We start from the raw sequence: 18,157 nt of genomic DNA, 5'->3' as shown, positions 1-18,157 counted from the left end.
GTCCATCTCTACCAAACCATAACTTTTAATGATCAAAATAGTTTTAACGGTTCAATTGCCAAGTCTCTATAAGTCACTAATTATAAATCTTTTGGGGAGCGAGAGGGAGGGAGGGAGGGAGAGAGAGAGAACAAAATTCCTAATTAGGGTTTGACATTTTCTTACGATTTTAGTTTCTAGCTTTGTAGAAAAGTCGTGTTGAGTATGAGATTCGGATGTCATATCAATAAATAATGTCATATGAGCATAAATTTTGAAGAAAATGAGAAAGATACTACCAAATCAAAAAGAGAAACAAATGTGTTCAAAATACTCAAAATAACAAGAGTTGGTTGCACAATTTTGATATTTAAAGGGTCAAAAATACAATTAAATTTAGGCTTAATTGCACTTTTGGTCCCCTATCTTTTCAAAAGTTGCAATTTTGGCCCCTATCTTTCCACTTTGGGGGCCAAAAGTGTCAAAGATCCAATACATAGGGGGTTGTTTTGTATTTTAGTTAATTAGGGAGCTAAAATCGCAACTTTTGAAAAGATAGGGGGCCAAAAGTACAATTAAGCCTTAAATTTATAATCTTATTAGGCATAGTTTTGGTTCTTTTTTTTTTTTTTTTTTTTTTTACGAATAGTTTTGGTTTGTTTTGAATAATATATATTATATAGTTTTGATTTCAATGCATTGGTAATCTATTTTGTCGTTTGCCCAAGCATACTCTATACATCAACAACAAAGTACGTGCTAATGTTAGTAGCAGGGGGGAATCGATTTTGAAGCCCGCAAAGACATGCATAACATGATGACACGTGACATGTGCATGAATGCTATATATAACTAAAGTTTGGAAGTTGGTCATAAATATTTGGACACTCTATTTGAATACATATTCATATTTCAGAAAAGATAAAATAAAAAGAGAGAAATATATGTAATGTTTATTTTTAGAAGAGTTAATTGATATGAATTTTTATTTGTGCGGTCAAATAATGTGTCTAAATACATGTGAACACGCAATATTTTCTCTTAAAATTTTGCACTTTTCTAAAAAATATTTCCTTCATCTCAAAATAAAAGCGGAAATTGGTAAATAAAAATTAATATATTTTGTTTAAAATTTGTAGCAAATACATTAATTTATATTACTCATTTTTGCTTATATTTTGTGACAGAGGAAGTACGGAGAAGTATACATAATCCGGCATGGATCAAAGATCCATAATTTGCAACCCAATTTATTTACGTGAATTATGGATACATGTATAGATAGAGACTGGTCAACAATTCCATCTCAAAAATTTTGGAATGTGTTTTGAAGCTTTTTAGAATTTCAAGTGAAGACAAAAACCAAAACAACAAATCACTGTTGAATAGGTTGCTAGAGAGACAACCAAAACCGGTAACATAGCCACTTGTTTGATGCTCCCAACTTCCAAGTGATGGTTTTGCAGCAGGCTCAAGGGTTATATAAAGTAACATGTTGTTGTTGTTCTAGGATAATCTAAGACTATAGTTTTTGCAAACTTTGTCTTTGTTAAGTTATCATCCATCAATTAATTGATTGAATATTTGAATCTCAAGAAAGATTATAGATGGACAGGGACAGCATAAATCTTTTTGATCATTTATAATCTTATAACAGTTTTTCCTGACAAAAAGATAAACTTAAATTAGTCACCGAAGATTATATACGGGTTAAATCAGTTCTTCTATTATAACGAAGTAATGACTAATTTATCCACAATATAAAATCATCAAAGATTAATTTAGGTTTTATTTTTGTAAGAGTGAATTGGACACCAATAATGAACTAATTCAAGTAATAAGGGACTTGGACTATTTAAACAAATGGTTAGGTGTTTGATCATTGATTCTTCCGAATGCAGAAAGATTTATTGAAAGAGAAGAATGTATTATATGTGTTCCATATATTCTCTGATAAAGTTTAATCACCATTGATTATGATGGAAACTTCGCATCTATAACATGATATAAAAGAAAAAAGGACATTGAACCAAATATATATATATATATATATATATATATAGAAGCAGACAACACACATTAATATAGATTTTATAGTAGTTTATTAGGAGAGATAATATTTTGAACTCTGACAGAATAGAGAATGAAAGATCAACATGAACAAATTCTTTTGTGTATATATATATATATATATATATATATATATATAACGATTTGTTAGAATATACCTATTAGTTTTTATGTGGAAGTGTTTTAGCAAGTTACACCTTAAGGAGTATTTAACTACTTTTTAATTATAATTTGGTAAAACACAACTTCTAAAAAATAAGTGAGTGTGTTCTAGCAAATGCCTATAGGAGTTGCTAACATACACACATTTATTTTTTAGAATGTGTTTTAGCAACGTTCACCTTAAAATATATTTAACAACTTTTTAGTTATATCTTTTCTAAAACACACCTTAATAAAAATTAGTAGGTGTATCCTAACAAACCTCATATATATATATATATATATATATATATATATATATATATATATATATATATATATATATATATATATATATGGGATTTGGTAGAACACACCCACTAGTTTTTATGTAGGAGTGTTTTAGCAAGCTACACCTTAAGGTGCATTTCACTTTTAGTTATAATTTGCTAAAACACACCTTCTAAAAAATAAGTGGGTGTATCCTAGCAAATGCCTATAGGAGTTGCTAACATACATTCATTTATTTTTTAGAAGGTGTGCTTTAGCAACATTTACCTTAAGGTGTATTTAACAACTTTTTAGTTATATCTTTGCTAAAATACACCTTAATAAAAATTAGTAGGTGTATCCTAGCAAACCCACACATATATATATATATATATATATATATATATATATATATATTAGATTTGAACGGTTTTATAAATGTGTACATCGATTGATATTTTAATTAAGTTATGTTATAGTGTAAGTTCTCTCATTATCACCATTAAATCTTTTTGAAACTTTGTAATTTGTTGTCAGAAGATTATGTCGCCAATTTAATAATTGTTATTATTGATTGATTTATATAAAGGAATACTCCAGGAATTTTATTTTTCTTTATTTAATCCAAAATTACTCTAGTAATTATTAGGGGGGTTTGTGGCAAAGTTTATATCACTTTTGAGATAAAAAAAAAAAAAAAAAAAAAAAAAACTAATCAGATCTAAAGATGATACAATCTGATCTAGATTTAAAAAGTCAGATCCAATCTGATCTTATATAAATCAATTTAATTTGAATCGGTTTTGTTATATCGAAATTACAAATTATGATTTTTTAATTAATGTTAATAATATAATAGATGTCTCATGTATAATAAGTAGTTGTGTATGGTTTATGGTACTTACCAACATTTTTTTTAACCTAGAACGAATCAACATATTCGAAGTTCGACGGTGCACTAAAACTTGTATAAATTGGTTTGTTTGATTCATTATCATTCACAAACCTTATCCATTAGAACTGAGTTCTAATCTAGCTGTAATTCATTATGTGGCAACTCGAATTTGTTTAGGATCAATGACAATGTTACACTTTCTGGTTTGAAGATCCAACTGAAATGGTCTTCTCAACAATAATGATACCATAAAGTTGCTATGTGTTGAGTTTCGCCACCCATTGATTAACCTAAATGGAATTGTCCTGTTTAACAAAATGAAACTTCAAAATGCCAATGATCTAAGAACCATATTCTCTATATTCGCTCAATATCATTTCAAGGGACTGATCCAATTAGACACTACATTAGTTAGATCAATTCATGAGATATATTCAAGAAAGTTTGTTTCGTCCCAGGATAGTCAAAAATATCAAGGAGTGTAGGGTTATACCAGATGAAGCGATAGAGCTACTAGCTTTTAACTCATCCATGATATTTATTTGTGTTACTTTCTCTTTGTAATGACTTTTGATTTCCCACCTTACACTTCTTATATTGGTTAGGATTCTAGTGTCATTTAATATAATTTATTTTGGCCATTAAAAAAAATAACAAAAATTATATCTTTAATTTTAGTCTTTCAATTTGATGTTATTTGGTATGATCCCTCCTATGAGTCAGGGCGGCAGGGATTTATCTCTGACATTGCAATATATTATGCATTTTGGTATGATCCCATAATTTGAATCTCAGACATTGCATAGATTATGCATTTTCCATTCTAATTTGGTATGATCCCTCCTATCAGTCAGGCGGTAGGGATTTATCTCTTTAGCCTACATCATTTCCATGTCTAGTAAATACATAATAAATAATAAATATTAACCTTTTCAATTTACCTGTTAACCATCTTGGATTTTTCTATTGTAATTTTAGCTAGAAACCATTCATCAAAGGAACATCATATTCGCATTTTTTTTATATATTATTCGTATCATACACCTAGGTTTTTTTTAAGAAGCTAGGAGCTCTTAAGTATCAAATTAGATGAAAGACATCTCCAATATAATGGTATCCCTAACTTCATAAAATCATTTGTTAAGGCTCCCTAAATTTATTAAAAAAAAAAAAAGAAAAAAAAAGAGGAATATACCAAAACCCTATTTAAAAATTAAGGACCACCCCTCCTAAAGTGGGTGTTATAACCAATTGTTCTCCTAGTTAGCTGAACTTTAATTTATTTTTTCTATTTTTTAAGATATAAAAAGGGTGAAAGGAGCATCCTCCAAAGTAGTATAACCGTCTTTATTTTCTGCATTATCATCATCAAACTCTTTATTTACGTGTGGTTGCGATTCTAGGCTATAGCTTCCAGTATTCCACCCCGCGTCGGAAGGAGAGTCTTATTTAGTCCGTACTTTGGGGCTCGAAAGAGTGTTTATCTTGTTGTGCTTTGTAGGGAGAGGATGGTATACGTGGATCTGCCCCGTGTTGACGGTTGGTCCTTTTCTAGGCTATATCTTGTGTTGTTTTTAATTTTCATATTATCCGTTTGGGTAAAACTCCATTTTGTGGATAAACTGGTTAGGTTTATGTCCCCCAGTTTTTTTTATGTTTTTTTTTCCTTTTTTTTTAATAATATATTTATAAGCATCTGACATATTAGAGTTAGGTACCAACTTCATTGGGAGCCACTCTTTTTTATGTCATTTGTTCTTGCCTTATCCAAAAAAATCATCAAACTCTTTAGACTTATCTTCCTCCACCATATAACACCAAAGCTTCTTAAGAATTTTGAACATCATTTTTCATAACATGATTGGTGGTTACCTTCTATTTTGGTGGTGGTCGGAGTTTGAACTCCGAATCTTACATATATTATGCATTGTCTCTGTCAACTGAGCTAAGATCACGAGGTCTGATTGGTGGTTACCTGATTCTTATTGTGAGCAAAGTAATCATCTAATTGAGTCTAAAAAATAAGTACTAAATCTTCTTCATTATGGACAACACATCCGATATATATTAGGAGTGTTTCCATTTCAACATTGACGACTGAAATAATTAGAATATCTTCACCAGCATCATCAAGTATATATTCTCAATTTTAGGACTGCTTCATTTATGTTACCAACATTGATTTTTGTATTAGTATCTATATTGGGAATAGCCTAGGAATCATGACAGGTATATGTGTTAATATTTGCAATAGAATATACCACCAACAAAGATTTCTGCAGTAGAGGTAAAATCACAATGAACCACTTGTGCTCTTGGATCACAAGTTGCAACACTGTCTTGTATTACCATATGCTAGTTCAAAAAAATAGTAATTACTTATAATAATGTTAAGAGATTTTAATCAACAAAAAAAAAATGTTAGTTAGAGTTAATCTCACACTAGTATCGTAAACTACTCAAGCAGATACAACCTATGACTTGGAACCGGCTCCTTCTATAGGACTGATAAATGTTTGGTCATAAAACTATTATTTGAATGACCAAAGTTGTCTGACACCCCTTTTTCTACAAAAAAAACTATTGTGATTATTAAGATCTTTGGTATCAAGTAATTCTATAAAATTGTCAAACAAGAATAGAAATCTACAATTTTTTTTTATGAATTCTATAAAAAAATAAGAGTTAAATATGGTTTTGATTTCTATAAATATATCAACTTTTGTTTTGGTCTCCCTAAAATTTTTCTTTGAGTTTTAGTTCTTCAAAAGTTTTCAACCACCACTTTTCCTTCGTACTTTTAAATCAACTCATGTGTCACTTTCATATTTTAGAATGAAAATTTCCTGCAATATTTATAATATTATAAAATTATAATTTTTTTTTTAACAAAAATATGAATTAAATGTGAACTTTTTTATGTTTTTGGCACTTAAAATTCATATTTAATTCATGTTTTGTTAAAAAATTCTAATTCTTTTTTGGGAGAAATTCTCATAATGTTATAAACATTGCTTTAAATTTTCATTGAAAATTATGAAGGATAGATATGAGTTGACTTAAAAATAGAAACCAAAAGAGCTGATGATTTTTTCTTGGTACTACAAATTTTAAATTTTTTTTATAAAGACTAATATGAAAATCTGATATATTTACAAACACGAAAAGTTGCTTGTTGAAAAAAAAAAACTATTTAAGAACATTCTCATTTGTAGACGGATCCAGGATTTTTGAATAGCGATGGTACCATATATAAAAATTTGTAGCATTAATAATTCTCCTCAACGATTTTCTCATTTTCAAAATCAATAAAAATATTTTTCTCTATGTAAATAACCGAACAACCATTTAATTGATCATTTTCCATTCTTGACAATATTCATATTATCAAAAAAGAATTTGAGCTATATGATGATATATGTGGGCCAAAATGATTTTTGAGAAGTTGAATGGGATACCAATTGTTCAAAAAAGGAGAAAGGTGGTTTTACGGTTAGGAGATTGCTGAAGTTGAATTTAGCTTTAATGGGTAAATGGTGGTGGATGATGTTGGAGGAATGAGAGAGTTTATGGTATCGGATTTAAATTGCTCGGTACGGTGAGAGGGGGCACATTTGACATAGCGAAGGAAGTGGATATGTGTGGTGGCAGAATAATCATAGGATGAGAGTGGAAACTAGTGTGGGGTTGGGGAGTTGGTTGATTGATAATATTTGGCAGTGGTGGGAGGTGGGTCTTAAACATTTTTTGGAGGAGTCCGTGGGTGGAAGGGAGTCGGTTATGTGATAGGTTTAACAGATTATATGCTTTAGTAGAGAATAAAATGGCGACGGTGGCTAATATGTATTTTTTAGGTGGGGTGAGGATGGTGAGACAACGAGGTGGCGTAGGCGTCTGTTTGCATGGGAAGAAGCACGTGTGGGGGGAGCTTTGTGAGCTAGTAACTTCTATTGTTTTGCAAGATGCTAAGGGGGATAGGTAGATTTGGTTGTGACATTCGTCCAAACAATATTCTGTGAGTAGTAAGGTTGATGTATAGGAGGATCCAGTATGACCGAAGATATGAATCATTTATACGTCAGATGCAATGAGTTTGGCAGATTATGGTCCTTGGTTGCAAATTGTTAGGTGTTGAATTCGTGGGACACAACTTATTTTTTGACCATTGAATACAATTTGCTTCTTTAGGTGGTTTTTCGAAAAGAGATTGTCTTTCTTTGAATATTGTTTGGTTTTCTATGGTATGGACAATTAGAAAACGCAATTGCCATATTTTCCAGCATAAGGATGAAAATATGCAAACTTTAAGCAAGAAGATTAAACTTCCAATTTATGGATGGTTGAAATCAAAATACACTACTTTAATTTTTAATACCATGTTTGGAAGCTTCATCCTCACGTCACCAATGCTTATTATCTATCTCTTAGAAGCTTTGCTTTTTCGTGTTTATGTTATTACAAAATTTTTATTGATCGATTGTATCTCATTGTGACACGTCTTAGCCTGAAAAGATTTTCTTTTATGATAATCCATTTTCACTTATTAAAAAATATGATCAAAACATGTTATATCAATAACACTGACACATATAGCAAAAGAGTATCGATTACTTTAGACCAGAATAAGCATAAATGAATATGAATAATGAATGATTAAAATTAAATAATGAGAAGAAGTAGTAGTAGTAAGATAACATGGGGTTGCGTGGTGTGACTGACACAAAGAGGTCCCACATCGTAGGCCGATAAACAAGCACAATTTTCTTAAGCCACTTGAACACTAACCCCAGTTAGGGGACACATTCAGAAAGGACAGTATGGCCTAATCTCTCCCTCTCTCCCCTCTCCCATTTCATTTCTCTCTATTAATAACACCCATAGCCCACTTCTTTCTCCCATGCACTTGTCCTCTTCATTCAACTTCAACCCACTCCTCTTCACTCTCTTCGCCAAATTTAATTTTATTATCATACCTTAGCAACATTACAAAAAACATATAACCACTTTTATTTATTTCTCTCTTAATAAATACTATTCCCTTACTCTCCATACTCATTTCACATAACTTCTCTTCACTTTCTTCCCTTCTTTCTCTGACAACCAACCAACCTCATTTCATCTCTTTCTCTTTATTTATTTTCTTGTATCACAAATTAATATTTCTGACATATAGTTACTTTACATTACCACTACCTCCTTAATTATAACAATGTCTAGCAGAAGATCTCGTTCCAGACAATCCGGTGGTTCCTCTGAGATCACTGATGCTCAAATCACTGATCTCATTTCCAAGTTACAACAACTTATCCCCGAACTTCACGCTAGCCGCTCCAACAAGGTATTTATTTTTTAAATATCCTAGTCTTCGTTCTTTAAACTGTTTGCAATTGTATGCAGATGATACTTGTATGCAGATGATACTTAATTTATAAGAAATAAGATTATATTTTACTTATAAAAAGTTTCCTTCATACACACTCTCACAAATTCCCAAGTCATCAATCACATGCACAACAAGAATGATACAATACAATGCATATATTGTGTGGACATTGTTAGTTTTGGTAGATAAACAATGTTTATTATGACTCTTCCTCAATTCTTTGCCACAACTTGTGTATTGTATTGTATTGTACTCATTTACTAATCATGCATTAATTACTACCTTGTAGCTAGTTGCAACATGCAAGTGGGTGGTGTATAAAACTAAAAAACAATTAATTAAATTTTGAATTCTACTAAAATTTATTTTTCATTTTTTGATGGTGCTATAGGTTTCAGCTACTAAGGTATTGCAAGAGACTTGCAACTACATAAAAAACTTGCATAGAGAAGTTGATGATTTAAGTGACAGATTGTCACAACTTTTGGCTTCTACAGATTCCAACAGTGCTCAAGCAGCTATTATTAGGAGCTTACTTATGTAATAGTGTCTAGTTATATATATATTTATAACTACTACTACTCTTGCATTTGTTTGTCGTGTGCATGTCCTTGTCTCACTTTATTGTTATTCTCTTATCTGTGTAGGGTTTAATTTGGTTTGTAGACCAAGGCAAAAGGGTTTACTATATACCTTTGTTAGTCCTTGAGATTAATTAGTTTAATTTTATGTGACACTTAATTTGTAGTGAGATTATGATTATGATGATGAGCTTCTATAGCTATAAATAAAATGGACTACATCTTGATTAGTTCTTATGTGTATGAATGATTTTCAAATTTTCAAATTTGGAGGCAGCAATATTTGGATTTGATCTTAGTAATTTAACTAATGAGAGAAACTTTTTGTTGTGAGGGTCCATTGAAAGGGTCAAGCTTTGAAGTTGACAGTGCCAATTACATGTGACATTACCCCACATGCCATTTTCGGTTATTTGCTCTTGCCAACCCGTGATATTGATGTTGTCAATAGGACCACAATATAAAATAACCAACTTATGATCCAACCATATGATATTTGGCAACATACATTTATGTATCCATCAAATATCTATATATGTAGTTGCATTTCTATGTACAAATATGTATACGGATAATCACAAAGTATCTATTTATTGTTTCCAATTACATAAAGAAAAAAAAGTAAAGTAGAAAAGAAAAGAAAAATATCATCAATGTTATACCAAATATTTATTGTTCCTAAATACAAGGTTCGAATTTTGACTACAATAAATGTCTGCATTTAATGTTTTTGCTACGAATATATTTACCTCTCGTCAAGGATTTCTATCATTACAAGAAACTAGCGTTTTAGCGTCGGCAAAAAATGGACGCTAAAATTAATTTAGAGTCATACTAACATAAAAATGGTGACGGCAATAAAAACCTTGAAGCTTTGTTTTTCGGTGAAATACAAGTTCTAAATTTTTATACACTCCCATGTATCAGGGGTATTTTAGTAATTTCACATCACATCATCACCTCTTTTCATCTCTTCTTTCAATGTTTTTGTCACATGTCACAAATGTGTGTGGGTGTAAAAGAGTATGCCACCTAAAGTGGTTCATGTATAAGAGCTCTAAAAAAATGAACAAGAGGTACTCAATTATCCTTTTTTTAAGTAGCTAAATATAATATACTCCATCCGGTCGTTATTATAAGCAAAAATTCACTTTTTAGCTTCATTTATTGAATGAACCTAAAAAGTCAACTTTTGCTTATAATAACGACCGGAGGGAGCAGTAGTTAAGTCTAGAGCACTTGGACTAGGGTAGTCCAATCAAACACAGGGAAGTATCAATAAAAAAACACCATTAATCCATTGGACTAGGGTATCCAATAGATGCATTCCAAGGGATCCATAGACACTCATAAAAGAGACATTGCCTTGACTTTTTTCATATCCAAAAAATATTTCCAAAACATGTCAGTCTCCAAGTTTGAGAATATCAGACATCCTTTTTTCATATGAAATATATTGAACTCTCAAATCAGAGAGAAATGTACTGAAAGATTTGATTTGGTCAAAGGAAAGTTCTTATTTATAGAGTAGTTAAGTTCTTTCATTGCATAGTGTGCATTATTCTTAATTGGATCAATACCTCACAACTGAATCCTAGCAACTTCTAACCGTTTGTACCTGCCAAATGCTGATGTGGCAGAATCAGTTAGCTTTCATTGAAAGTTATTACCTCCGTTCCTTTTTATAAGGGAATATGGGTCAAGAAAAATTGGTGTATCTGTTCTATATTTTGAACCAAATACATAAAATCTTATTGACCAATATATCTCTTATAAAAAGAACCGGAGGTAGGACTTGCAAATCAAGTAACTTCTTCTTCATAAGGAATAGTTTGGGATCAAGTGAATTGGTGAAGAAATCGGCAGCTTGTTCACTGCTTGAAATTGAGAGCAATCTAAGTATTCCTTCTCGCACTTTATTGCGAACAAAAGGGAAATCTATCTATTTCAAGGTGCTTGGTTTTTTCATGAAATACCGGGTTAGCAGGAGTATTTAAGGGGCACCAATTATAACATTAAAAAACAAGAATTCAAGAACAATGCACTTTAAAATCATCTGGTAAGTAAATGAGATATTGTAGTTCACATGCAGCAGCTAATTAAGAGGCTTGATATTGAGCTTCACTAGATGATGTTGAGACTCTGGTTTGTTTCTTAGTACGCCATGAGAATGGGTCTTCGACTGTTAACACCGCCAGCCCAATCTGCATGAAACCCAAAAGTTGAAGAGAGAAAGACTTGTGGAAGAATAGTCATTTTCCTAGGCGATTTTTTAGATGTCTAAGTACTTACAAGTAACATGATAACGGACATGAGTGGATCCGAATCATGAAGAATTTAGAAGATCCAAACAGTATTTTTTTATCAAATATAAATTCCATGATTGGAATATGCCACCTCTAGGCCAAAAAATTCATCATAAAACTAAAATACAAGATAGAGATTTCATTCTAGGAATCTCATAAATGGAGTTTCCAACCATAAGGTTGTGAAGATATCTCATAGGATAAAGGAAACAAAGTATGATATGATGATGCTTGTTTGTAGCCTAGATGTATGAGAAAAATCGCAAGATTTTCATACCATTAGTGACTTGCTTGCAATCAAAGCATATAGGGACTTTTGTAACTGGCAAACTTGGCTAGATTTCTGAGGGTCAGGCCTTGAGGCACCTTCATGTACATATCTTTATGAAGAAAACATGACCTAGAATTTGAGGGTTGGTCGAAAACAATAAAGTCGCCACCAAAATTTATTCAAATTTGTGTAGATATCTCAAATATTTAATTGTGCAAAACATTTTTAACGTTAAAATATATATTTTGTACAAATTAAATGTCAATGTTTCGTTTATTTATTTTTGAATTAAAGTGCATTTAAATAGAGAGGAAAATATATAAATCAATTAGTGTGCGCAACATGAGTGGTATCTTGTTCTTACATATCTCTCAATGTGATAGAAAATTCAAAGCTACGTAGTTCTTGGGGTGTTGCAAAGTTGGAGGGTTTATGGTGATCTACAAATGAATGAAAAAATGATGTGGGTTTGTCTCTAACTTTACATTTTTGTCCTCTTTTCTATTCTTTCTTTCTCTCTCTTGGACTCAAGACTAATGGACTATATGAGTTTTTGATTTGATTTTGATTGCTTCTTTTTTTACCCTATGAGCTTCTCGTGTCTCCTATGCAGTTTGAATTATAGAATCCGAACAGTATACACACCTCATAAAAACCTGCAAAAACACGTTGAAATATTTCAGATTTTAGAATCTAAATAAGGCGCGTGAGAAACTCATCAGGTGGGAAAAGTAATGGTCTTTGATTTTCTTAATATAAATGGACATATTTAAATATGGACCTCAAACTTAGTGGGCTCAATTCTCAAATAATTTATTACATATTACTTTTCCCACCCTATGCCATACTCATGTGCCCTGCAAAAATGACCAACATGTCATTCAGATTACGTAATCCGGACAACTTCAATGTATAAAAGGAAGTTCACCCCTCCCATTTTACAGTTTCACTTTTCACTCTCTCTCTCTCTCTCTCTCTCTCTCTCTCTCTCTCTCCCTTATCCCAAAATCCGAATTGCACAAATCGGTCAAAATTTGGAGTTTTTTTTTGCCCAAAATCACAACATTTCAAGCCTTATAAAACATAAATCTGAAGGTTAGTTCCATATCCTTACGGATGCAAGTTAATTTTCGTTGTTCTTTTTTCTTCTGGTTTACCGAAGGTGTTCAAATTTCGTTTTCAGGACAAGATTGTTGTTGTTCGGAAAATGAAATCCGAAATACACCTGTGTATTTTTTTTTCCTTTGTTCTGTTGTGTTGTGCCCTAATATGCATGTTACAGGAATAGATCACAGAGGGGGTAATAATGAGGCTATGCACGCATCCGTTAGGAGAGAGCGTCAAGCGCGTCGAGAGGCTCGAGAGACGAAGGGTGTAGTTCAAGCTCTCAGGCATAGGCCTGGCAGGCCACACCATGTTGTTGATGAGGACGAGCCTCATCCTCAGGCTGACCCAGATTACGAGCAGATGGTCGTGGAACATCAGGTGGATGATGATGTTGAGGCAATGGATTGGAGGATGTGGATGATGGCCAACAGCAGCGACGGCAGAGGGGGGGAAAATGTGTGGTGGAGGCAGACTCTAAGCCTCTTGATGACTATCCCAATGGCCCACACGACACTACTCTGCTGACGTACCATGTGCACGTGGCCAGGAAGGCATCTGGGGAGTGGTACATATTAATGTGATACTTTAATGAATGATTGCAAACTGTTGTTAATCTTTTTGAAACTGATGTTAATCTTTGTGAAACTGATGTTGATGTTTTGTTTTTAATTTTTTTCAGTGACGAGCCAATTTAAAATGCATCAACAACGGGAAGAAGATTGATACGATGCATGATGACGATACGAAGCCTATCATGAACGCACAGTGGTGGCGTGATCGATTGAGTGTCACCAGTCTCTTCAGGATACCAGCTACAGCCAGATTGACCACGACCAGCTATCAACATTTGCGGAGAGGTGGCACGAGGAGACTTCGAGCTTCCATCCTCCTTTTGGCGAGATGACAGTGACACTTGATGATGTGTCCTGTTTGCTGCATCTCCCTATTGATGGCATGATTTTGTCCCACGAGAGTATTTCAAGGGACGATGCGGTGGAGTTGATGATACAGTATTTGGGGTATTCTCCACAAGTTGCTTTTGATGAGGTGAATGAGACCAAAGGTGCACATGCACGGTTTAGCTTCTTGAGGAAGATTTTCAAGGAGCGTCTTTTGTTGTAGTTGGAGTTAGATAATGAGGGTGGTATGGAGGAGGAGGTGCAGAGGTTGCGGGACCAGACTCTTCACATATATTTGATGTACTTGGTGGGGATCACACTCTTCACTTACAGGAGTGTCACCTATGTGGATGTTGTCTATCTGACGTACTTCAAAGACCTTTAGGTTGTTTCTTGTTTTTCATGGGGAGCTACGACACTATCTCACTTGTATAGGGAACTTAACCATGTTGCCCATTGGAACTGCAGTCAGCTGTCAGAATACTTGACATTGCTGCAGGTATAAATAAATAATTATGTTTGTTTTTTCATTTGTAAATTTTGACTGTTTGTATATTTATATGCGGTTGTCTTTGTTGCAGGCTTAGATTTATTAGCACTTCAGGGTTATATGCAGCAAGGATGCGTGGAGTGGATATCGGGATGATATGCATCCACGAGCCATGCATTTTTGCACCACGGATTGGTTTGTCTACACCAGACTCATAAAGAGGGCATCTGGATGCACTGGATCTAGCGGACGTTGTCATGGCCCCATATGTTGAGCACCATCAGGCATGTCCTTTTGAGCGGGTTAGCCTTTACTCTTGATGACTCAGATACCATAACTGCATGATGAGATATCTGCCGGAGCGGGTGCTTCGTCAGGTTGGGTACGTTCGGGCCGTCCCGAGACATCCATGTGAGAGTGCACCTCCCCAGGAGACCTTAGAAGATATCACCCTCCGCTTTCAGCGTGCTCTTGATTATGCTCTGACATCTCAGCAGTTAGGTCACCGTGCACTGCATGGTGTGGAGGCAGCAGAGAGATACATCCAATGGTTTTATGACGTCTTTCATCCACGCATGATTCTTCTAGACATTGAACTTCCGGTGCCGAAGCCACCAGAGCAAGAGATCATTGATGAGATTGCTGCTCAGGAGGATGGAGAGCATGGGTTCTTAGAGTTGGGCGGAAGGTTGGGCCGTATCAGAGACCATATGTATGTTGTTATGTCCAGTGGTGAGGTGCAGGAAGGGTCTGAGGCATTACAACATTTGGAGGAAGTATTGAGAGAGGTGCATGGTGGGAAGGTTTACCGTCGTAGGCAACATGTTGAGGGTGGAAGGGATGGTGGCAGGGGTGGTAGGGGTGTAGTGATATCGGGTTGATCGTACTTTTTAATTATGTTAATGTTTGAATATTTTGGATGATTTTTAGTTATATAACATTTGGATAATTTTAATTTTTATGTTTGATTAATGTTTGAATGTTTGAAAATTATGTTGTGTTGTTAATTGTTATGTTATAAATTCAATTTTCTGTTTGAACATATGGTCAAATGCCAAAACAGTTGGCAAAATGCACCAAAACAGAGGCTCAGCCAAAACAGATGGCTTCTGCCTCTGTGTTGATACAATTCGGATTATATAATCCCGGATTATGTAGTCCGAAAACATCCTTTTTCACCCCTATTTGTTGACTTTCAACGACGTGATTGACACTTTTGGGATTACATAATCCGGAAAGTATAAAACCAGTCCGGATCGTATAATCTGAATCCATCCATTGCACATTGACATCAACATCCCTCAGGGTTCTTTAAGTTCCAAAAACAAGAATTTGTTCGGATTTCATAATCCAAACGTAGTTCGGATTATGTAATCCGACTAGGGGTATTTTTGAAAAAAATAGAACACGGTAGAATACAGCAGGGTGGAAAAAGTAATAGTCTAATTTTTTTTTTATTATTATTTTTTTGAATGGCAAAATATTTTATATATATCAAGTGAGAATGAGTATTTTATGTGAGAATGGTAGGAATGAATAGGAGCCATCAGATTAAAAATATATGGTTGAGATTAAATGAGTCCAATTAAACACCACATGTGTCCACAACCACTCTATCCAACGGTTCTATCTATGAGTTTTGCACACCCACATTTCATCTTCTACTATCCATTCCTACGTTCTTTCTTCTATCTGCAGAACACTTTCAAATTAAAAACATGCCTTTGATTTGTTCTTTTTGAACCTGTAGAACACAATTTTATTTTGAACCACACAACCATTGAAACCGTAATGAAGAAATTGGAATGCCATGAAAGAAGAAAGTTTAATTAACATGAATTTAAAACCTTAAGATATGTATTTGTGCATAATTCTTTTTAATTCTTAATCAATTTTTCTCAAATACAGACTTTAATCCATATAAAAATTAATCAAAAAAATCAATTCTCAATCACTGACACCCTGTGGTACACCGGCGACGACCATGTAGTCATGATGAGAGAGAGACGAAGAGAGAGCTGTCATGAACCACCAGATTTGGTGGGGGAAGGAGGTGACGGCAATTCTACGGTGGTGGAAGGTTGGGGGCGCCGAATCAGGTGGTGGAATGTGAGGAGAAGAAGAACGGATAATGGTTAACGTGAGAAGAAGGAAAAATGCTTTGAAGGTGTATGTTATAATCTCAGCCTTTCCTATTTTAATCTAATGGCTCAAATTCATTCCTACCATTCTCACATAAAATACTCATTCTCACTTGATATGTCCCATATATATATATATATAAGGGAATTAAATCTCAAGTATTACATCAAAAAGAGAAAATAAAAAACACCAAAAACCCCCAAAGAAAAACCACCAGCACCCTCAAAATGCCGAATACCCTAACAACAACTCATCAAAGAACCAACACCGCCAACAGTGAACAATTAGGCACCCAATAGTGATTTTGCTTCAAAAGTTCAGCTTCGACCACCACTCAAGTGATTTTTTTTTTTTTTAATGGACCTTTACGAGCAAATTAAAAGTGATGACAAATGTAATTTTTTTTTTTTTTTTAGAAAAACTTGAAAAATCGAACAAAATTAGAATACTATAGTTTCTCCTTTTTAATTATGTTTTACACGAAAATAAGAATAACAAATGTTTTCATATCATCATCGTAAAAGATTAGTAAATATAAAGGCCCAACTATTGTCCTTCAAGTTGACAAGAAATTGCATCTAAATAGAGACAAGAATATAAATGATTGTCTCTGAATTTCATATTGATATAGGATAAAAGTTGTGAATTAATTTGTAAGACACAATTGCTATAATGGCCCAACTATTCTAAATAGCTTTTCATAAAAATTATTTTTAAAAGATGTCATTTTGAAAATATACCATGTAAAATCTCGAACAATGAATATTTAAGTTAATGAATGTCAAAATCTCTTTTTTAACTTATATCAAATGAATTTGAAATAATTTTTACTATTTTTGAGTAGATTTCAAAAAAATCCATTTTTAAAAATACAAAGGAAAATCCATTTTTTAAAAACTAAAACAAACGGGCCCTGTATTACGTCTCAAGAAGGATCCGAAACATGTAAATGAGATGTTTGGATTCCAAAATCGAGATTTTTTTTTTAAAAAAAATAAATGATATTCATTCATTCAAATTGATAGAGTACATCGATACAATAAAAATTCGCTAAAAACGAAAGGATGAATCTATGAACAATCTCACAACATCCATGTTAATAATATAAAATGGCAAAGCACTAAAGTTTTCTCAACATGTCTCAAAATGCACAAATTGAAGGTCATGTGACATATTCCGCTTTAAAGAAGACGATTTAAGTTTTCTTAACTCCGACGGATACTCTGAATGACCTAAAGACACAACTGAACAATACCTTGTGTTTCGTGGTGAAGATCATAGTACATCGCATGTATTTGTACAACAACCGCATTATGATCTTGGGGAGGGAGAGGAAGACATGTGGAAATAGTGACGTAGGATTTATGTTTATGAGGTTTGTTGAAAATAATGTGTTATATCTATATGTTCGTTCCAATTGCAGGTGCGTAGAATGTTCACGAGAGATTTGATGTCATTTAGTGTAATGTGTTGCATAATGTGGAACTTTTGTCGAATTTCAAACATTTGTGTAACGTTAACGTATTATCGTATTTGTGTAATATTACAAAATCATATATAAATTATATAATGTTGTTGTTTATGATTGCTGAATGTTGTTGTATTGGTTTAATTTCATCTAGA

The 18,157-nt window shown here is 33.2% G+C and overlaps 1 protein-coding gene across 1 annotated transcript; it reads left to right on the top strand.

The window, feature by feature from the left end:
- Window positions 1-8,203: 8,203 nt before the first annotated feature.
- Window positions 8,204-9,554, top strand: LOC11419079 (transcription factor PRE6). Its single transcript, XM_003613609.4, has 2 exons — window positions 8,204-8,693; window positions 9,130-9,554. Exons 1-2 carry the CDS (start codon window positions 8,565-8,567, stop codon window positions 9,280-9,282), a joined length of 282 nt encoding a protein of 93 aa, XP_003613657.1. The 5' UTR covers window positions 8,204-8,564; the 3' UTR covers window positions 9,283-9,554.
- Window positions 9,555-18,157: the final 8,603 nt, after the last annotated feature.

The sequence above is a fragment of the Medicago truncatula genome, chromosome 5, assembly GCF_003473485.1.
Source record: "Medicago truncatula cultivar Jemalong A17 chromosome 5, MtrunA17r5.0-ANR, whole genome shotgun sequence".
Taxonomy (NCBI): domain Eukaryota; kingdom Viridiplantae; phylum Streptophyta; class Magnoliopsida; order Fabales; family Fabaceae; genus Medicago; species Medicago truncatula.
Note: the sequence above shows the minus strand (reverse complement) of the source record. Positions and strands in the feature narration are given on the sequence as shown.